The 22,707-nt window shown below is 34.4% G+C and overlaps 1 protein-coding gene across 4 annotated transcripts in view; it reads right to left on the bottom strand.

Annotated features, from left to right (window-relative positions):
• Positions 1-8,666: 8,666 nt before the first annotated feature.
• Positions 8,667-22,707, bottom strand: part of ABCA5 (ATP binding cassette subfamily A member 5) — an 84,871-nt gene continuing 70,830 nt past the window's right edge. For 3 of the 4 annotated variants that reach the window (XM_008011976.3, XM_037993241.2, XM_073005086.1), the window contains exons 27-39: positions 22,242-22,316; positions 21,315-21,406; positions 17,848-17,974; positions 17,423-17,540; positions 17,233-17,324; positions 15,698-15,873; positions 15,185-15,260; positions 14,962-15,056; positions 13,130-13,249; positions 11,870-12,019; positions 11,288-11,367; positions 9,613-9,668; positions 8,667-9,021 (exon numbers count right to left, since the gene is read on the bottom strand). In XM_008011976.3, the coding sequence (XP_008010167.3) occupies positions 8,914-9,021; positions 9,613-9,668; positions 11,288-11,367; positions 11,870-12,019; positions 13,130-13,249; positions 14,962-15,056; positions 15,185-15,260; positions 15,698-15,873; positions 17,233-17,324; positions 17,423-17,540; positions 17,848-17,974; positions 21,315-21,406; positions 22,242-22,316 (1,365 nt within the window). In that variant the 3' untranslated portion in view covers positions 8,667-8,913. Of the gene's footprint in view, positions 9,022-9,612; positions 9,669-11,287; positions 11,368-11,869; positions 12,020-13,129; positions 13,250-14,961; positions 15,057-15,184; positions 15,261-15,697; positions 15,874-17,232; positions 17,325-17,418; positions 17,541-17,847; positions 17,975-21,314; positions 21,407-22,241; positions 22,317-22,707 lie in introns of those variants that run through there. The other variant, XM_073005087.1, reaches the window with a different exon arrangement.

Raw genomic sequence — 22,707 nt, 5'->3', positions numbered from 1 at the left:
AAGATCCTGGGTTTGCATCTTACAATAACTAGATAGATAGATAGATAGATAGATAGATAGATAGATAGATAGAGATAGTAATAACTATATATAGTTATATATAATAGTAATACATAGTACTAACTATATATAAAGTTATTGTAATAACTATATATATAATTATAACTTACAATAACTATATTCCCCATGGCCACAAGTCAAATAGTAATAGGATTTCTTGAAAATATTATTTCTTTGAACTTCAAAATGTAAGCAAAGCTATTCAAACTTGTGGATCTGTCACACTGTCTTCATAAACAGTTTATTTTTATCCAGGGCACCTACTTCTAATATTTATAATGCAGGCTTGTAAACAGTGATCCCCCCTGCCCAAAGTGAGTAGTCCCAAATTGGGAACCCCATTGAGAAATGGCTTAAGAATAGCAAATGAATAACTTCACATGTAAGAAGATAGTTCAAAAAATATTCAAAGACAACCTAAGATTAACTCAAAACAGAACTTAAAGAAGACATGCATTCAAATATGCACAAAGACCTTGAGAATAAGTCTGCAGATAAAGCCTATAAAACTCTGATAGTATTTATTACAAGATTAGAATTGAAATTTTCTATCTACTACCTCAATCTGAGTGAACCAGAATCAAGAATCTACCTGCTTTGAGCACTGAGTATAAAACATTACTTGTGTATGGAAAAACTACAGAAAATCGTTAGAACTAACTTTTCCACTGACACCTCTGGATAAATGAATCTATTTCCAACCCAAATCAATGCATTAAATCAGTATTTTCAAATGGGAGTAATTTTGTCTTCCTCCCCCTACCCCCACCCCAACCCTCCCTCAGGAAATATTTGGCAAAGTGTGGGGACATTTTTGGTTGTCACTTGGGAGAGGGTGCTACTGGCATCTGGTGGGAAGAGGCTACGAATGTTCCAAATGCCCTATTACGCACAGGACAGCCTCTCACAACAAAAAAATATCCAGCCCAAAAGGTTAACATACCCTGTATTAAACAATAGCAAATCACTTTGGTGCAAAACACGTTTCCTAAGGAGAAATCCAGTATATTTTGGACAAAGGGGAGATGGCAAAAGTTATTATTTTCTGGCCAAATATTAATGGCACTGGATTTTGATATACTCCTTCTATAGCACAATGCTTAACCAAGGCTTCCAATGTACTAGCCACTTCTTACTCATTTAATCCATGATGTCATCAATGGAGTGGACAAGTGTCATGTTCTATGAAATGTCCAGCTGATCCGGGTCTCTTTTGGAATTTATTGGCAGAAAGAAGGAAACCCCTAAACAGAGTTCTCTAGGGCAAAGCAAAATGTATACTTTTGTACACTCCAAGTTAATTCAAAATGTTTCTGATTGGAATGGAAAATGAGCCATTTGCCAAATCAGTGGTTGTACACCATGTGACAGAAACTCTTCTTAATCAGCTCTGGCAAACAGCACATCTGGTTAAGCTACGCAACTGAAGCCAACAGTTGTCTGAATTTGCTCTAGACTAATATCCTCTTCTAGAATTGAATTTTTGCAGGAGCAAGATTAGTGTACTAACATGGAAATATTATAAAGACCATCTCCCTCCCACTTGCATCTTTAGGTCTTTAAGGGTGGCACTAATTTCTTCCATTCCTTTCCCATTCCCTCTCCCAAATGGAAGGAAGTTAGGAGCAGATCCCGGAATGGGGCTTGTATAAGTTTGCTATGGTTGCCCTAGGGAGTTGAAAACTGTGACCTGTTTTATGGTAGCACTCTCAGAGGCCAGAGAAATAAGTTCTGTATTTCTGAAGGGGAATACAGGCAGTTCATTTCAGCATCCACAGGAACCTGGAACAATGGCCCATTCTATGGTCCTGGAATAGAAGAAATGAAGGGTTTGGAGTGGCTAACCTGGTTTCCAAACTAACACACTCTTCTGTGGGTACAGTGAAATGCAATTTAGCAAATAGTACCATGTAGGGAGATTTTGGTGGTCTGTCTTCTGACTGTGATATTAACTTGTTTCTGTAGAACTCTTCAGCTGCCTGACTTCTCTACATCATCAAGCCTCCAAGGGATGGGCCCCTTCCAAAGTTGTCTTCTTCTTTCCCAGCAGTGCTTTCCCAAGAAATCAATCACAAACTCAATTTCACTTTACAATTTCCTCTTTTCAGTTATTCAGTAGCTAAGATTTGTGCCACTGGGTCTCAAATCTGTTCTCAGAATTTCCTTACTCTGGTCTGGGTAAGACCCCTTGCCTTCTGGCAGTGTGCCTCAGTTAACATTACCTATGTTTCACTATTGCTAGGGTCTTGCTGCACCATTCCATACCCCTTGACTCTCAGCTTGTGAGTGGGCTCCAAAACTAACACTGCTCCCAATATTTATTTCCTTTGCTTACTGGACATCTCCACTTGGATGTCTAATGAGCATCTCAAACTTAACAAGTACAAAACTGACTTTTCCCTCAAATCCTCAAACCTGAACTTCCATGGTCTTCTTCATCCACTTGACGATACTAGTAGAAGACAGGTTCAGAGACATAACTGTTGATAATTCTACTCTTCCAGAGGCTCAGACAAAACAAAAAACAAAAACCCGGGTGTCATTGACTCTCTTTCTCCCATACCCCATGTACTATAATCTCTGCCCTCACAATATTCAGAATTAGACCACTTCTCATCACCTTCCTGATTCAACTCACCATGTCTTGCCTAATCAAATGCAACGGCCTCCTAACAGGTCTCTTGTGCTCTGCCCCCTCATATTTGATTTATTTTCAACACAGCAGCTAAATTGTTCCTTTCAAATATGCCTAATGTTGTCATGTCTCTACTCAAAACCCTCCAATGACTTCTGATCTCATTGAAGGTCAATAAAATGTCTATAAGGGCCCTTTGGTGTCTCTCCGATCCCGTCTTCCACTAGTGCCCCCTTGATCGGTTAGCTAAAGCTTCACTGGTCCCGTTTCTCTCTCAAATATGCCACTCACATCTTGCCTCAGAGCCTTTGTACTTTCAGTACCAACTCACCTTCTCAGTATAGTCTTGCCTACATGAGATCAGTGTGCTTTCATCTGCAGCACCAAGAGTCCTTATCTCCCTCCCCATCATCTAACATGTCATGTATTTTTTAAAGTAGGTAATTTGTCTTACTATAATAAAAGCTCAGTGAGGGCAGAGACTTTTGTCTATTGTTTCAATAATGTATATGTCTAGTGCTTAGAAAAGGCTTGATTCTTAACTGACATACAATAAAATATTTGTGAATACTGAATAATAATGAAAAGCAGTCTTTCTTTGAACCTTAAAGACTTTATGCACCATCATAGATGGCTCTAAAAACTATCTGGTGTCTTAATTTGGTGAAGGTAAATTCAAAGGCTACATACTTACTAAAGAATTAGAAGATACACATAAGGTCTTTCAAAATTAGCAGACAAGATAACACTAGAAGTTGAGATTTCTCACCAATTTGTAAAGCTTGATGTATAATTTTAATGTCATTCTATCACAAACTTGATTTCATGTACACTTATGTATGAGAATTTAAATGTAGTCAACAGAAAATAAATATCAACTGCATATTAATCACATAACAATATCAATAGTATAATTTGGCCAAAGAAATTACTAGCCAATATATATACATCACAACTAGCACTCAACATCTTTTCCTACAACTATATGACAAAGATATATTAATAAACAAAAATTAGATAAGGTGAACCAAAACAATAATGGTATCATTCTGTCAGTAAAATGACCATAGTATTATGGTTAATTAGACACACAAGAATTACAAAACAGAAAGGAAAGTAAAATTGCAACCCAGGTGAGGAATTCATTTCCTTTCTTTCCTTTTTTCTTTTTTTTTTTCTTGAGACAGAGTCTTGCTCTGCCGCCCAGGCTGGAGTGCAGCAGCACAATCTTGGCTCACTGCAAACTCTGCCTCCTAAGTTCAAGCAATCCTCCTACCTCAGCCTCCCAACTAACTGGGATTACAGACAGGCATGTGCCACCACATCCAGCTAATTTTATATCTTTAGTAGAGACAGGGTTTCACCATGTTGGCCAGACTGGTCTCAAACTACTGACCCTAATGATCCACCCATCTCAGCCTCCCAAAGTGCTGGGATTACAGGGGTGGCCCACTGTACCCAGCCTGACAAATTCATTTTCATTAATTAAGCACATTATACTATAGTCACAACACAGAAATTGGAAAGTCCTATTATCATGAATTTGGATAAAACGTAATAATAAAACCTAAATAACATCTTGTTTTAAGGGAAAATACTGGGTTGCAAAAACCTGAAACTTAGATTGAGTTAACTCACAACTTAAAAGCTCAAAAATCAAAGCTTGAACATAAAAGAAGGGCCACCTCAACAGTTGCCAGCATAGTCTTAGAAGGCAGATCCAAGTTCTATGCTTATATCATTATTGAGTTTAGTTGATAGATACCCCTTGATCAGTCCCAATCATTAACTGAGAAACCTAATTAGCATCCATCTCTTGGTCTGAAATTATCAAAGGGATAAATTTTGACAGTGTGAGCTCTTTTACTGACAAACGTGTAACTCTGCAAAGGTATATATGTAGACATGGTGAAAAAATTACTTCAGATTAGTGTACTGATACTGTATTTATTTGAGAATCTTGTACAGACATCATGTAACAACAGGGATATGTTCTGGGAAATGCATCACTAGGCAATTTTGTCACTGTGCTAAGGCAATAGCCTACTATACATCTAGGCTATATGATACAGCCTGCTGGTCCTAGGCTGCAAACCTGGACAGCATGCTACTATATTTAATACTGTAGGCAATTGTAACACAACAGTTAAGTATTTGTGTACACAGAAAAGACACAAGAAAAATACAGTATTATATTTTATAATCTTACTGGCCCATTTTTGACCAAATGTTGTTATGCAACACATTACTATATTTACGCAAGTGTGGTTGCAAGCCTTATAACCAGGAAGTTTTGTGTATATTGCCTTTTTTTAAGATGCTTGAAGGCCAGGTACAGTGGTTCACAACTGTAATTCCTGGGAGGCCAAGGCGGGAGGATCCCCTGAGCCCAGGAGTTAGAGACCAGCCTAGGCAACAGGGCAAAACCCCATTTCTACAAAAAATATGAAAATTAGCTGAGCGCAGTGGTGCATGCCTGTAGTCCCAGCTATTCAGGAGGCTGAGATGGGAGGATCACCTGAGCCTGAGAACTTGAGGCTGCAGTGAGCCGGGATTGTGCCACTGCACTCCAGCCTAGGCAGCAAAGTGAGACCCTATCTCAAAAATGAAAGAAACACCAAATTATGCTTGAAATTCTTCAGAACTTGATTTTCTTAATTTAAAAAGGTAATTTGATTTGCAAGAGTTGTTTAGGCACTTGGGAAGAATCTGTTCATTAAATTTAAAATATTGCCTAAGTGTTTGTATGAATCAATTTATTCAAAAATTCTAAGGAAAGTGATAAATATGTAAGTAGTGTTAAATATTTGAGAATAATTTAACCTGTTATATGTAATAACATGTAAGTTAAAGTGATTGCTTTCTATTTACAAAAAAATACATTCAAGACAAAAAGATCTATAAACATACCTAATTTATGTTTAAAATCTGAATGTAAATTAAAACATAAAGTAATTGTCAGTGTTCCTTCTGCACTTGAAAACTAGCCTCAGATACTTAAAAAAATTACTAACAATTTTAGTGCCAGGTTTTTGCATCATTTTTAATATGAGCTACTCATTATTCCATTATTAGCACTAAATAACAAAGAACTCACTTCAGTATACAAAATAACTTGTCTTAAATTTTCAACTCTTAAAGCTTATTATTAATATAATCATATTTATTTTTCTTAAAGAGCAGCATTGAGAATTGCTTAAATACAACACATTATAAATAAAAAATAATTAAACTTTTACCTTATAAGAATAGCTGATACAAAAATTATTCATCTGAGAATAAATTCTTTCATTTTAGGTAATATGCTATTTCAGGAAAGAAATTAAAAAATCAATGTTAGCAAATTAAAAATACATTAAGGATAAACATTTCATTTCCCAAAAATTAATGCCTATTTACATGTTACACAAAAATACGCTATGGTATTTTCACAAACTCAGGGCACAATTAGAATGAAATTTTGAGTAACCAACAGAACAACAATAAAAACAATGATAACAACACTTATTCTAAGTAAAATTAATTGTGCTCCTATAAAACATTGTTAGTACTACTAGCAAAGGATTTGTCATATTACAGCTAGTTATATAAAATAATAGCTAGTTATATAAGTTATATAATATATGTATTTTATGTAAGTTATATAAGTATCTATCTTATAGATCTCCAAGATCTTACAGGGCCAAAACTGATAGTCATCCTTCTCTCCAAAGAATCCATTTCTGGAAACATAATCACTTAAAATAGTTGTTGAATTACATTACTCTAAACATGTTTTAATGATTAAAATGAAAATACTGACCTAAGATAACTTGTGCCAATTTAAAAGAAAAATATATTTTAAAGAAAACCCACAGTCTTTACTGAGAACAAACTGGAAAAAAAATTTAAGAGCCCACAAAAGTAAGATGTAAACTACACTCATCATGTTTTTTCTTGCCTTATTAGTCAGTAAACACTCACTCAGTAAAGCTCAGCTTTTACTCTCCTTTTAAAATTTGGCCATGGATGGGAAATACAAGGTTGGTGATGTTGCTTTTGCCTAACATGTATATTTATTTATTTATCTGTATTGATATAGAAAAAAGTTTTGAGATCAGTAATTTAAGACATTTTAAAATTAATATGTTCAGAAACATGAACTGTACACTGTAAATAAATATCATATTTGACTTTTTGTCTCCTTTGCTTTCCAGCTCACTTACCCTTGTTTTCCTAAGAATTAAGTTATATTACTCCTGAGTCAGATTTTGTTACTGTGAAAAAGGGAACATATAATTTAATTAATAACCAAAAGATATTCTGAGTATATAAAAACTAAAAAAAAAATTGAATGTCTTTTAAAATTGTTTACAAGAGCATGTATTCATATACATTAAAAGCAAAGTAACTAAATGAACAAAATTAATAACATGATTGTGACTATCACTTTGCAGGAAAAAAATTTTACTTTGCACCAATTACACATTCACAAATGTAAAGTGAAAGTTACCAAATCTACATGCAAAAGCAGATAATTTTCTACATTAGTCATGCTCTATCTTCATTCTTAGGATGGTCAGGTTCTAAAAAAACCTATATTTTTCGTGACTGCCTTAGTAAACAATAGATGTAATTTTGTGGCTTTTATTAAACTTAAGTATTCAAGGTTACACGTAATTTCAAAAGCACATCCCAAAAAAGAGGTCCCTGGGTACTTATGTGAACATTATATATACTTTAGGAAAGCATATAGCAACTGCCCCAGCAATGGGGAAAATATCAGTCATGTACTTTGTACCAAGAAAGAACACTTTTAAATCCGCTGCTAGAGCCTAAAATCACAGATGTTTTATTATACAATAAAGCTAAAAGTTCATTAAATTTTGCCTATATTAAAGAATTAATAATGCCATTGAAAGGGCTTGCTTATTTAAAGTAACTCAGTCCTTAATCCTTCTATCATTGATGATGTTAAGTCTCTCTATACAATAATCACACTCCCAATATATTTGTTTTATGAAGTTAATACTTTCATTTGGTTGAAATGTAATGCCAACTAGCATTATTTACACTATTTTGTACCTTTAGCCAATACATGGGTTCTACAAGGAAGTATTTCTAAGAAAATATTAGCCATGCCTTCAACTCTATCGAATAATGAAATTCTGGTTCTTGTTAAAAAGAATTAGGTGCACTGCACTTATAATTCTTAATTTAACCCTTGAAAGAGTTTATTCATATCCCACCATGTTCCAAAGTCAATGAGGTAAGTTACTAAATAAATCTACACAGTGATCTACTTAAAACTCTATAAAAGAGAAAGATATTCACTAAAGTTTATTAATAAAAGTATCCAATAAAATATTTTATTCAAGAACAAAATTAAATGTGCCCTTTGCAAGGAAGATGACAAAAAATTTATATGTTCCAAGAGTGATGAGGGAAAAGGTATAGCTTAATTCTTCCACCTCCATAGATAACTGTCATTCTAGCCACAGAGTCAGAGTCAGACTATTACATAAGATTATACACACAGTCTTCCTTTAATTATAATAACTAAAACCTTCTGAATTTTACTTTAAATAAAAGAAATGTAGTTTCACATACCTAATTACCTATGTCTAAAATCATCTTAATAGAACAAGGTCTCATTTCATTTACTATGATCAATGACTGCCCCCTAGTGGATATCACTTTCCTCAAACCTCTATATTGAGATTTCCTAGTGCTTACTCTCTAGCTTTTACGGATGACAACCTCCATTCAGAGTGGGTTTTTTTAGAAATTAAAAAGGAGAAGCAAGAAACTTTCACATTGCTTTACGTATCCTTTCTATGCATTATTTATGAATTAGTTTTTTATTTAGATTGGAACATTACATACTTATTTAAGAAGATGGCATAAACTTAAAATAACTTCAAAACAAAACTATTCTATTACTATTCCTTTAAATCATAAATTCAGAAGCACTGTTTTTGAAAAGTGAAAAAGATGACATAAAAACTATATAGTTCAATATGCTTCAATACAAACATGCAGTTTCACTTAATTATACATAAGTTTTATTTAAAGAAAAGCAAAACATGCAACCACAGCATTTCAGTGAAGGAGCTTAGAAAAATTTCAAGTGCGTTCATGGTTCTCCAGTTACCATTCCAAGAAAAAACTTTTTAAACCAAAGTTAAAATTAAGTGAAGAAGAAATAAGTCCCAGTAAGCAGACTGAACAACACACATTCAAAATACTACTCTGTCTTCCTGTGTTCGTTCCCACCAAAGTGTACTGTTTAAAGTTCCACAACTATTATCTTCCTCCTCTTGTTCTTTAGTGAGCTCTACAAAAACCTAGGTGAAAAGAAATAAATGAATACAGTATTCTGTATCTCAAGTATCTCAAAGAACTTTTAGCTAAATCAGAAATGGTACACGGCTATATCTAGTTATTTTAACAAGTATCAAGAGATTTATTAACATTATTCAAACACAGTAAGTTATTTCCAAAAGTTACATGGAAAGATGAATACTACTTTAGATTAATAGATTTGTTTTTTAAAAAATAATTCATAACTACTTAAACAGTGTAATTTCAAATACACTAATGTGAAATACCACCATCATGACACTTTCTTTACAAAACGAAAAAACAGATATTCAAAATAAGCAAATGGAAGTTAGCTTGATTTATCAAAACATCACACTGTACCCGATGAACAGTGTGATTTGCCAATTTAAAATAATATCAATTTAGAAAATAAAATTCAAAAAATTAGTAAGTGAAGAACCTATGATTGATTAAAATTATACCAAGTTTAAGATTATCCTGTAACAATTTGTCGCTGGTTTACAATATCTCTCCCTCTCCAATATAAACCAAAACAATCAATATCAGATACTTTCTTCTATAAAATAATTTTTAAAAATTTAACTTTATAGTACCTGCTCCAATGTTGCTTGAGAAAAGCTATATTCTTCAATGGCAAAAGCATGTTTAGCTATTAAAATACAAAAATAGTATTTTACTTATCAGTATTTGAAAAAATGGTCATACATACCAAAGTAGCTAACAATCTATTTTAAAATATCTCTGTCATCAACTCACTTAAAGTTGAAGCTGCCAAAACAAGTTATTTTTCCCTCTTACTTCCTTTCTCTTCCCCACACCTATAATTCCTCTATAGCCCTAATTACTATATGTTTAATGTTACTTGTCTTATTTCACTTTTTCTAAGTTCTCCTCCATTATCTTTTTCCTGGTGATTCTTTTCATGTCTTCTTTTGATCCCTGCTCTCTTATCTTCCATTCTCCAACTCCACTGTAGCCTATCCTGGCTTCTTGAACTAGATTCCGGATATTGGTCCTATCTCCATAAACCGTTTTTTGTTTGTTTGGTTTTGTTTTTAAGACAAGGTCTTGCTCTGTTGCCCAGGCTGGTATACAGTGGTCTGGGCAACAGAGCAAGTATACAGTCATGGCTCACTGCAGCCTCGACCTCCCAGGCTCAAACAATCCTCCCACCTCAGCCTCCTGAGTAGCTGGGCTGCAGGCACAAGCCACTATACCTGGGTAATTTTAAAAATTATTTTGTAAAAACAGGCTCTCACTATGTTGTTCAGGCTGGTCTCAAACCATGGGCTTAGGGGATCCTCCCGCCTCAGCCTCCCAAAGTGCTGAGATTATAGGTGTGAACCATCACGCCCAGCCCATAAATTTTTCTGTATTTATTTCAGATTCCTTTGCAATATAAGTTAATACCAAATTTCTGTTATTCTATTCATTCCTTTAATTCTCCATAAGTACTTCAGGTGTTCTCTTTGGTCATAAAGAAATCGCCAGGAAAGCAGAACTTTACCTGACTATGTGAACACATATATTACAGATACAAAAATAATTAATTAGTGTTCTTTGCAAAAGAAAACCCATTAATCCATAGCTGTGACAAGAATATATACAGTATCAGGAAATCGTTCTATATTCAGCAATCACATAAAGAATAATCATAAAAATCCTGTAATTTTGAAAATTATTAACCTTATACATAAATATAGGTTGACAGTTTACAAATGCCATAAAATAATCTGCATATGAATACCTGATTCTTAAAGGAGGTGATCTCCTTCAACTGTCACCAGCATATATATATTTATTCTACATACCACTTATTTTTAAAATGCCAAGATTCTATAAGCTTCCTTAAAATTTTGGGGACTGCCCACCCCTCCTACACTCAAAATTCTCTTTGCCACTGGAGTATTGATAGTGTTGCTACTTCTATGGGCCAGTATGAAGTAAGGATTCAAGAAACTCAGAGCTCTTGATGCTGGACTAACTGCAAAGACTCGATAATTAAGCTGACCCTTCTCATAGATGTAACGTGATAAACTGTGTCAATGCTCTCTAAAGATTGTAAAAGGTTTACATTACAATAGAGTTTATCCACAAAATCCCTATGGCATTAGTGTTTACCTGTGTCTTAGATTAAATGAATAAAAGGTTATCTTCTTATCTGCCATAGTTTCTAAAATAAACTGAGTCCCCAGTTTTAAACTTTTAAAATAAAATTCTTTCATAATTTGAAAGCTACAACATAAATGTTTTTCAAATACTACTTACCTTCTTCCAGCTTAAAAAAAGATTGTGAAAGGGACTGAACATCTTCCTTAGGAATTTTATAAGCCAAAATAGAAGAAAAACTGAAAACAAAGATAAAATATGGAAAAAAATTAAAAATTATTACTATTGTGTTCCAAAGCTAAAGTTCAACATGTTTAAAATTCAAAATTAAATTTAATAATTTATTTTGATACTTATTTGGATGAAAATTGTTTAAAATAATAACATATTTTCATGCAAAACAACTCTCATTGTTACTAAAAATGTTTTAAAAATTTAAATACTACTGAATATTGAAAAATCGAATACTAAGGCAGATATAAAACACCAGCTATCAGACTTCATTAGTACAGTATTGGTGATAATACAGATATATACATATATATATATATATATAAAAATTATCTATCTACAGACACAAATATTTCTTATATATGAAATATATATATATATATTCACACACACAGATATACATATATGGTCTACAAATAAAAAGATGATTTTTCACTTAATCCTTAATATAATAACTTTTTATAATCTTTGCTCTATAAAGAAATATAACCACATTTTAAAAAATTTTACCTTTCCTGACGGCTTGCATTTGGGAAAATATACTGAATTTCTCTTTGAAGGCGGTCTACTTCTAGGTTTTCTATCCAGTCCTTCAATTTAATTTCCAAAAAGTAGCCTTTTCCAAATTTACTCTTTAGATGTTGTACTGTTCCAATACATCTGAAGTAATTTTTTAAAAGAAAGCTCAGATATAAAATGACAGCTTCAAATAATAATTTCTCACACATATCACTACATTTAAAAAAAAAACCTTTACATTTATAGAAAAATTACAAAGAAAATACAGCATTCCCATACACTCTTCATCCAGTTTCAGTTTCCCTAATCTTATCATCTTATATTTCCATGGTAAATGCATCACAACTGAGACACTGACATTGGTACATTCCTTGTCACTGAACTCCATACTTTATTTAGATTTCACCAATTTTCTACTAGTGTCCTTTGTTTATTCCAGGTCTATCCATATACCATAGTGTTCTTAGCTATCGTGTCACCTTAGTCTCTAACTGTGGGTGACAGTTTCTTATTCTTTCTTTCTTTTTCATGATTTTGACAGTTTTGAGAAGTACTGGTATGGTAGAAGGTCCCTCAGTTTGGGTTAGTCTGATATTTTTCTCATGACTAGACTTGGGTTATGGGTTTTGGAGAGAATACCACACACCTGTAGTACTTTTTCCATCATATCATATCAGTGAATACATGATATCTGCACAACATTGTTTAGTTAAGGTAGTATTTGCCAGCTTTCTCAACTGTGAAGTTACTATTTTCCTTCTTCTGTAGTTTATTTTTTACAAGAAACTGGCTAAGTCCCGTCAAAACCTGGGGGATAGGAGATTAAGCCTCCTCCCTTGAAGTGGCTATTATCTACATATATTATTTGGAATTGTTCTGTAAGGAAGATGCACCTCTTCTCTCACATTTATTTCTTTACTCAATTATTTATTTATGTAAGTAAAAACTCACATATTTATTCCATATTTGTGTTATATAATTAATCCAATATATAACAACTTTTTAAAATAACAAGTACTATGCCTAAAAATATTCCAAGTTATTGAAATATTAAGTAAATTCAAATTCAAAGTAGACAGCCACATTTTAAAAAAACTCAACATACTTCCAAGTCAACCTATAAAAAGCTAACTCAAAAACTAAAATATTTAACATTTAAATTACTAACTACTGCCATGTTTTTGAAATGATGACATTCAAAATCCAGCCCCCACCCTCTTCCCCTAAATGGCATGCTATTTAGACATCGACCTTAACTGCCCAGACACCATGATAGCTACTCGATCACAGACAGCCTCTGCCTCCTCCATATAATGAGTGGTCAGAATAGCAGCCCGCTTTTTGTTTTTAAATGCAGTTCGAATCGCTCGCCTATAAAACACAAATGAAATAAAAAGAGAGGAACACATCTGCTTATTAAAAAACATGGGTTTTTAAAAATCCAACTGGTTGGTTAATTAAGTTAATTAAAACTTACCAAACATCAATTGCTATGGATATTACATTCTGCCCAACTGTGACTTTTATATTCTTTTTTTTCTTTTTGAGATGGAGTCTCGCTCTGTCCCCCAGGCTGGAGTGCAGTGGCACTATCTCGGCTCACTGCAAGCTCCACTTCCCGGATTCATACCATTCTCCTGCCTCAGCCTCCCAAGTAGCTGGGATTACAGGTGCTTGCCACCATGCCTGGCTAATTTATATATTTTTAGTAGAGATGGGGTTTCACCATGTTGGCCAGGATGGTCTCTATCTCCTGACCTCGTGATCTGCCTGCCTTGGCCTCCCAAAGTGCTGGGATTACAGGCATGAGCTACCGCGCCCAGCCATGACTTTTATATTCTAATTTATTTTCCCTTCATTTTGAAAGCCTATCAAATGGAAAAAAACTCTATGATTCCAAATGTTAATATGGGCTAAAAGTATGACAATAAATAAATTTTAAAATTGATGCCTTTTCTTGGTATAACCAAAACAGGCTTTGAATCATAAGAAAACTTTAACATGCTTCCAAACCAAACCTTACAATTTATAGACATGGAAGTCAAGGCTTAAAGAGTTGTTCAAGACCAGGCGCTGTGGCTCATACCTGTAATCCCAGCACTTTGGGAGGCTGAAGGGGCAGATCACCTGAGGTCAGGAGTTCAGGAACAGCCTGGCCAATATGGTGAAACCCTGTCTTTACTAAAAATACAAAAAGTTAGCTGGGCGTGGTGGCTTTTGCCTGTAGTCCCAGCTACTTGGAAGGCTGAGGCAGGAGAATTGCTTGAGCCGGGGAAGCAGACGTTGCAGTGAGCCAAGATGGCACCACTGCACTCCAGCTTGGGCAACAGAACAACATTCTGTCTCAAAAAAAGTAAAAAGAAAAAAGAGTTGTTCAACTAATTAGTAGTTTACATGCACTGCATAATGACATTTCAGCCAATGATGAAACACATTTCCAACCGCGATCCCGTAAGATTATAATACTGTATTTTTACTGTATCTTTTCCATGTTTAGACATGTCTAGATACACAAATACTTACCATTGTGTTACAACTGCCTACAGTATTCAGTGCAGTGACATGCTCTACAGATTTATAGCCTAGGAGTAATAGGCTGTACCATATAGTCTAGGTGTGTAGTAGGTTATAACCACCCAGAGATTTATATAAGTACACTCTATTATGTTTGCACATGACAAAAATGCCTTTCTCAGAATGTATCTCTGTCATTAGGCAATGTACGACTGTACTAGAAAGAGTCCCAACATAAATTCAAGACACCATTATTATGGGAAAGATCATTTGTATGCTAAATGACCAGAAAAAAACTTAAAAACTATTCAGAACACTAGAACTCTTTATTTTAATAATGATTCATATGCTTATTTCTGTTTCGGAATATGTAAAATATTAGGAACACTTCATGAAAAATACGGCAAAGTTTCAAAAGCTTAAGGAAATCTCTAAATCTAATTTTTAATTACTATGTATCCTTTGATAGGATTTAAAATCAAGATGTACATACAACATAAAACTAATATAATAAAAGAAACTGTTCTTTTCTGAAGTATGATGTACTGTGTCACAAGCACCATACTCACCACATATGTTGTTTGGCTTTGGGATCCATACCTGTAGATGGTTCATCTAGCAAAGTAATCTGAGGATTCCCTAGCATACTTAGAGCAAAACACAACTACATGGAAAGAAAAAGATGGGTGGGGAATTAACAAAGGTTCACTACAAGGAATCTATCAAGACAGTATCAGGTACTAAACTATCAATAAAAAAATACAGACATTATTTGGTGTTTAATGAAAGTACCTTTCGTTTGATTCCTGCAGGTAGTTTCTTTACAGTTTTCTGAAGATGTTCTTTTAAATCAAGTGCATTTGTTATTCTGCAAAATGAACATTACAAAATGAGAGCACCATGACATATATAAACACAAATATCAACTGGGTGTGATCCCTGATGTTGTTTTCTCTAGAATAGTTACTCAGTTGAAGCTTATTATAAGTAGGTAAGGGCAAAAGTCTCCAATTTACGTAGTTTTAAATAAATTAATATCTTGATAAAATGGTTCACTTTCAATTAAAGTAAGTTTCATGACATCTACAGGTACATTCATCCTGTAACTAGAAATAGAAAATGACCTTTTTATAACTATCATAATTTATAGCTATCAACATATTTTCATATATCATAAAGAATATATGAAAAATAAACATTTTCTATAAAAATCATTGTCCACAGAAATGCTTGTTATGAAATTTTAAAAATATGAAATGTAAACCTTTCTAAGTAACGAGAGGAATCTAAAGACAATTATTTTACCGACTTATGACTTCTTTCATGTCACTTGCACTCATTCCTTTTACAGCTCCATAAATTTCAAAATGTTCCTGCAATGTAGTATCTGGCCACAAAGGGTTTATCTGAGGACAGTAACCCATACACTTCAGTGAATCATCATTTTCATTTGTCTCTGAAGAATAATCTCCTAAAAATACCTATAGAAACACAAACCAATTTTTACTATTTTGCTTAATTTACATTGTGAAGGGAGTGGCAAGTACATTAATTAAAACCCCTTCCTACAGCCAGAGTAATATCAAGTCAGATTTTTACTCCTTTATCATTATCATTATTATTATTATTATTATTGTTGTTGTTGTTCTTGTTGTTGCTAAGTAACTGAGACTACAAACAAGTGCCACCATGCCAGGCTATTTTGTTTTCCTTTTTGAATTTAGCAGAGACAAGGTCTCACTGTGTTGCCCAGGCTAGTCTTGAATGCCTGAGCTCAAGCAATCCTCCTGCCTCAGCCTCCCAAAGTGCTGGGATTAAGTGAACCACAGAACTCAGTCAGATTTTTTTACTCCTTTTTGATGTTTGATGATGGGAGGACATATATAGGTAAGTTAGAGTTCAGAGACATGGTCAGAAAGAGTAATACAGAGTTGGATGAAAAAGCAAGATGTAATTCTTTTTTGAGATGGAGTCTCGCTCAGTCGCCCAGGTTGGAGTGCAGTGGCATGATCTCGGCTCACTGCAAGCTCTGCCTCCCGGGTTCACATCATTCTCCTGCCTCAGCCTCCCGAGTAGCTGGGACTACAGGCGCCCGCCGCCACGCCCGGCTAATTTGTTTGCATTTTTAGTAGAGACGGGGTTTCACCATGTTAGCCAGGATGGTCTCCATCTCCTGACCTTGTGACCCACCCACCTCAGCCTCCCAAAGTGCTGGGATTACAGGCGTGAGCCACCGCGCCTGGCCTCAGCAAGATGTAATTCTAATGATCAGGGAGCTTCACTGGAAGGTGACAGTTGAGCCAAAGAGATAAGTGAATTTAGTATATGTATTTCTAGGGTATAAGGTATAGCCAAACAAAGGAAACATCTTGGGCAATATGCCGGGCATTTTCCAGGAAAGCAATGAGTTAGTGTGGCTGACACAAAGTAAGCAAGGGGAGAGAAGCAGGAAATGGGATCAAGGTAGTTTTTTGAAGTATCCACAAAGTGGTGAGTGACATGCTTATAATAAAAGACTAGCTGATGGCAGGTCAAAACAAGCTCCCACATCTCCTGCAGCTAATAAAATTGTCTTCCATTAAGTTGGCAAATAACTCATGCATATAAGCACTGCAAAAGCAGAAATACTGTATATATGTGTGTGTCTACATGTGTCTGAAAATTTCACCATGCACATTATTTTTACAGATAACCCAAAAGATCATAATTTGATCAAGCTGTATAAAAAATGCTAAAAATATACATAAAAATTAAATATCAAATCCTAATTTGTCATTAAAAGTTTGTTAATTAAAAAGATAAATCACATTCAACATATCCTATACTCTTATATATCATACCTGGCCTGAAGTTGGTTCAGTATCACCAACCAGAATATTAATAATTGTGCTTTTGCCAGCACCATTTGGACCCAGCAGTCCTAAGATCTCTCCTAAAGGAATTGAAAGAAAAACAACTCATAATCCAATCATACTAAAAGTGGAAATTACTCTTCCAGAAAAGTTATGTAATAAAAAATTAAATACCAGCCTTTTTTCACACAGAAAGAGATGTATTTAGTTGCCACTTTCTTTACTTTTCTTGAAAGAAGAAAATCTTTCTTGTCATCATATTCTTTATGCAAATTGCTGACCATAATGGATGGTTTCTAATAAGAAAAATTGTATTTAAAAAGAAAGTTATAAAACCTATCATGAAATGACAGGCTGCACATACCTCATGTCCATATTACAAAAATTATATTGGCTAATAAGGGGATACTGTACAAATAAATATCCATTTGTGACTGAAATCCTGACTTATTCAAAAGTAAGTAAACAAAGTATTTTTTTTCCAAGAAAGATTTTTTTCAGATTGCTTCATATGCAAAGAAAAATATTTTTCAGATTAATTTCTATATACTGGGAATTAATCATTTCATATTTACTATGACTTAGCCATAAAGAATAAATTACCTCCTCACAACACTGGCAACTCATCAGCTCTTTGACCTTTAGTCTTTCAGCTTTGACATCTTCATCTTCATCCTCATTGTTTGGTGGTTCTGGAAGCTTCCTATTTTTGGACTTCGTTGAAAAGTTTCTATATATATGTAATAAATATATAAAGACAGTAGGTTTTCAAATAATTAAAACAGTAAGAAATTCAGATACTAGGTAGAGAAAAGACTGAAAAAATACACTAACATAAGATCTAGGATTATCTCTGAAAGGTGGAATTACAAACGATATTTTTATTTTTCTTTCTTTTTTTTTGAGACACGGTCTCACTCTGTTGCCCAGGCTGGAGTGAAGTGGTGAGATCTCAGCTCACTATAACCTCTGTCTCCTGGGTTCAGGCGATTCTCCTGCCTCGGCCTCCTGAGTAGCTGGGATTACAGGCACGCGCCACCACGCCCGGCTCATTTTTGTATTTTTAGTAGAAACAGGGTTTCACCATGTTGCCCAGGCTGGTCTCAAACTCCTGGCCTCAGGTAATCCACCTGCCTCGGCCTCCCAAAGTGCTGGGATTACAGGTTCAAGCCACCATGACCAGACACAAGCATTATTTTTCAATGACTGATAGCATTTGGATGATATTACCTAAACTCATTCATTTATTCAACAATATTATTTATGACTAGTAGGTGTCAGGTATTATTACACAGAAAGAAAGATGAAAAAACATGAACCTTGCCCTCAAAAAATTTACAATCCAAGTATAAAAGAAATTGCCCAGAAAGAGTAGATGTAGAGGGTTGATGTCAGAACCCACAGTAACACCATCTTTAGGGATAGATAGTGTATTAAGTGCTTGCAAAGGCAATTTTGAAGTATAGAGGCAAACAGAAGACATAATGGAAAACAAAGAACAAGAAAAATGTGGCTCCTGCCTGTAATACAGGCATTTTAAGAGGCCAAGGCATGCAGATCACTTGAGGTCAGGAGTTTGAGACCAGCCTAGCCACCATGGAGAAACCCTGTCTGTACTAAAAAAGAAAATACAAAAAGTAACCGGGTTTGGTGGCACATGCCTGTAATCCCAGCTACTTGGAAGGCTGGGGCAGGAGAATCGTTTGAACCCGGGAGGTGAAGGCTGCAGTGAACTGAGATCACGACACTGCACTCCAGCCTGGATGACAGAGTGAGATTCCATCTCACAAAAAAAATAAAAGAAAAATGTGTAAGGAGAACAATGTCAATCATATTAAAGGCTGAAGATTAGTTAAATAAGTTGAGCCTACTAGACAATTAAAAGACAAAATCTTTAGTTATGTTATTGAAAATAGTATCAGATTGCAGGGAGTTATAGGAGTAGATGGAAGGTGAGTAACTGGAGATAGAAGGATTTGGGCTATGAAAGGAAAGAGAGATACAGAATAGGAATTAGAGAAGGATTCATGTTCAAATGAGATCTACGGGTTCTTTCATATATGGAAGAAAGGTGACCCTCCCCAACCCCACAAAAAATATACCATTGAGATCCAGAAAGGAAAGAGAAAAAGAGAAAAAGAAAATTGAGCAATATTCCAAGTATACAGAATAAATGAAGACCTGGATAATAGGATGGGCTGCTACTTCCTCTAGGATGGAGAAAAGGCAAAAATGATGGAAGACGTGAGTAAGTTTGTAGAAATGTATAACTTATAATTAAGTGCTTCTATTTTCTGAGATAAATGATGAGGTTATTTACTGAGATGCAGGAAGGTGATCTGAGGAATATGAGGAATAAACAGAAAACTTTGGATAACTATTGAAAAGAAAGAGATAAGGTGCTAACTAGGAAAATGTGATATATTTCCAAACAGTATTAAAATATAACTACCATTCAACCCAGCAATCCTACTCCTTGGTATATATCCAAAGGAAAAAAAAATCATTACATAAAAAAGACACCTGCATTCATATGTTCATCATGGTACTATTCACAATAGCAAAGTCATAGAACCAACCTAAGAGTCCATCAACAGTTGACTGGACAAAAAACATATGGTATATATATACCATGGAACACTATACAGCCATAAAAAGAATGAAATTATGTTCTTTACAGCAACATGGATGGAACTGGAGGCCATTATCCTAAGTGAGGTAATTTGGAAACAGACAATCAAATACCACATGTTTTCACTTATAAGTAATCACTTACAAAGAAACAATCAAATACAACATGTTCTCACTTATCAGTGGATACACATGAACATAAACACGGAAACATTATGACTATGGACTTCAAAAGGGGGCAGGGATGAGGGTTGAAAAACTACCTATTAGGTACAATGTTGACTACTTGGGTAATGTTACACCAGAAGCCCAATTCCCATCAGTATGCAATATACCCAGCTAACAAACATGCACATTGACCCCCAGATCTAAAACCATGTTTTTAAAAAACCAGTTGAATTTATATGGAATAAATATGTAGTATTATTAAATGGAACTTTTATGTTATTTTTTCCAGCATATAATTCAATTCACCAATAATTATAATTTTCAGTGGACAGGTCAAAAAGACAAAAGTTGAGGATGCTGAAATGATAATAAAGTGATGAATCATGTAAGCAAGGCTGGACAGAAGAAAAAGTAAAAACAAATTAGCTAATATATTTGGAAGAATATGTAAAAAAGACAAACAATAACAAGCATTGGCAAGGATGTGGAAAAAACAGAACCCTAAAATATTCCTAGCGGTAGTGTAAAATGGTATTACCACTTTAGAAACAGTCTGGCAATTCCTCAAATAACACAGCAATCCCATTTCTAGGTATCCACCCAAGAGAAATGAAAATATATGTCCATACAAAAAGTTGTATACAAATGTTTATAGCAACATAGTTCATAATAGCTGAAAAGTAAAAGCAACTCACTGATATAAATAAAGTGCAGTATTGACATATATAAAGTGCAGTGTACAATGTACATACAATGTAATATTACTCAGAAAAAATAAAGAGGTAATGAAGTACTGCTACACGCGACTACATGATGAACCTTCCAAACATTATACTAAGTATAAACCATATGCTAGATACTAATTATAGAGCCCAAATCCCAGCAATTTTTAAAAGATGTTATCTGGCAAATCTGATGATTTTCCAACATTAAAATAACATGCCAACCAACTATGGTAAAAAGCAAACAGATATAAAAGTTAAATGTAAGGATTTAAGAGTATCGTTGGTCTTTAGACTGAAGTTTTCCAAAGCATATTTCCATTGTCCAGTTATATAAAGTGTTCAGAATAGGCAAATCTGACAGAAACAGAAAGATTAGTGGTTGCCTAAGTCTGGGGGCTATGGAAGTAGGGATAAGAAAGTGACTATAAATGGGTACAAAGTTTCTTTTTGGAGTGCTCGAAATGTTCCAAAATTATGTTATGGTGATGATTACACAGTTCTGTAAATACACTAAAAACATTTAAAACTTTTAAAAAATCAACTGACCTGAAAAAGGGATCTTTTCTTATTGATCTGCCTCCATATTTTTTCTCATAGTATTGTAAGAGGAAAATCCACAGTACACACTGCAGGTAAGGCTAAAAGAAAAACATGTAGCAACTCATGACTAAAAGATTTGTTGTTTTTTTCCTTTGCCAACGGAACTAAGACTATATACATCAAGTTCCTTGCCATTACCAAAAGAAGTAATCACAACCTTTTTCATACTTGACATGATAAAGATAATTAAAAATAAATTTTAATACAAACCAAAGCAGAATTATATTTTAGCAAATTCTTCACTTATTTTCTAACTCTGTATCATTCATTTATTGTCAGTTTCATAAAATATAATCAAACACAAAAACTTTGTTTTTGCTTCTAAGAAAGACATAACTGTAATTAAATAGAATTAATAACATGTAAAAGGCTAAGTATATTAAAGTGAACACATTCAGTAAATGAAAGGTACTCCCCATTGAAATACACATTAGCTAGCGTTAAGTAACACGCTTAACTTTTTTTTTTTTTTTTTTTTGAGACGGAGTCTCGCTCTGTCGCCCAGGCTGGAGTGCAGTGGCGCAATCTCGGCTCTGCAAGCTCCGCCTCCCGGGTTCACGCCATTCTCCTGCCTCAGCCTCCCGAGTAGCTGGGACTACAGGCGCCCGCCACTGCGCCCGGCTAATTTTTTCTATTTTTAGTAGAGACGGGGTTTCACCGTGTTAGCCAGGATGGTCTCGATCTCCTGACCTTGTGATCCGCCCGCCTCGGCCTCCCAAAGTGCTGGGATTACAGGCGTGAGCCACCGCGCTCGGCCATTTTATGCACCTTCTTTTTCATGCAACAGGATAAAAAACTAAACATAGTTAAAACCATAGGACCAAACTATTCTTAAGGTAACATGCTAACTCACGAAAACATTTTATTTCTTACCGATATAACAGCTACTGAAAGCCTATCCCATGGATTATAGGTGTCCACATTTTTTCGTACATTCTTCCAAGAAATCTAAGACAAAAAGTTTTGAAAATATATAAGCTGCAATATGTAGAAATATTTGGATTAAAATGAAAAAAATGTATTTTATTTAGCAAACGTGTACTTTCTATAAATAAGTTAGCTATTCATATTAGTAAGTTATATTTTTTACTTAAAATCTTCCCTGTCCCAAAATATTTCTGAGGATCAATATAAACTAAACACTTTGAACTGAGACCTAAAACGGGAAGCAGGGGTAGTAGGATTAGTAAGTAGAATTAATTAGCAATTCTAAATCAAGAATTCATAACAATATTTTTTCTAATCACATGGAAAATTTTTTCAATTATTCAGCCTTAATAAAATGAATCTGGTTTTTGTCTCTATTTTTTCTTGTAGAAAATCTCTTACACTTTATTCT

This window comes from Chlorocebus sabaeus, chromosome 16 (genome assembly GCF_047675955.1).
Source record: "Chlorocebus sabaeus isolate Y175 chromosome 16, mChlSab1.0.hap1, whole genome shotgun sequence".
NCBI lineage: Eukaryota > Metazoa > Chordata > Mammalia > Primates > Cercopithecidae > Chlorocebus > Chlorocebus sabaeus.
Note: the sequence above shows the minus strand (reverse complement) of the source record. Positions and strands in the feature narration are given on the sequence as shown.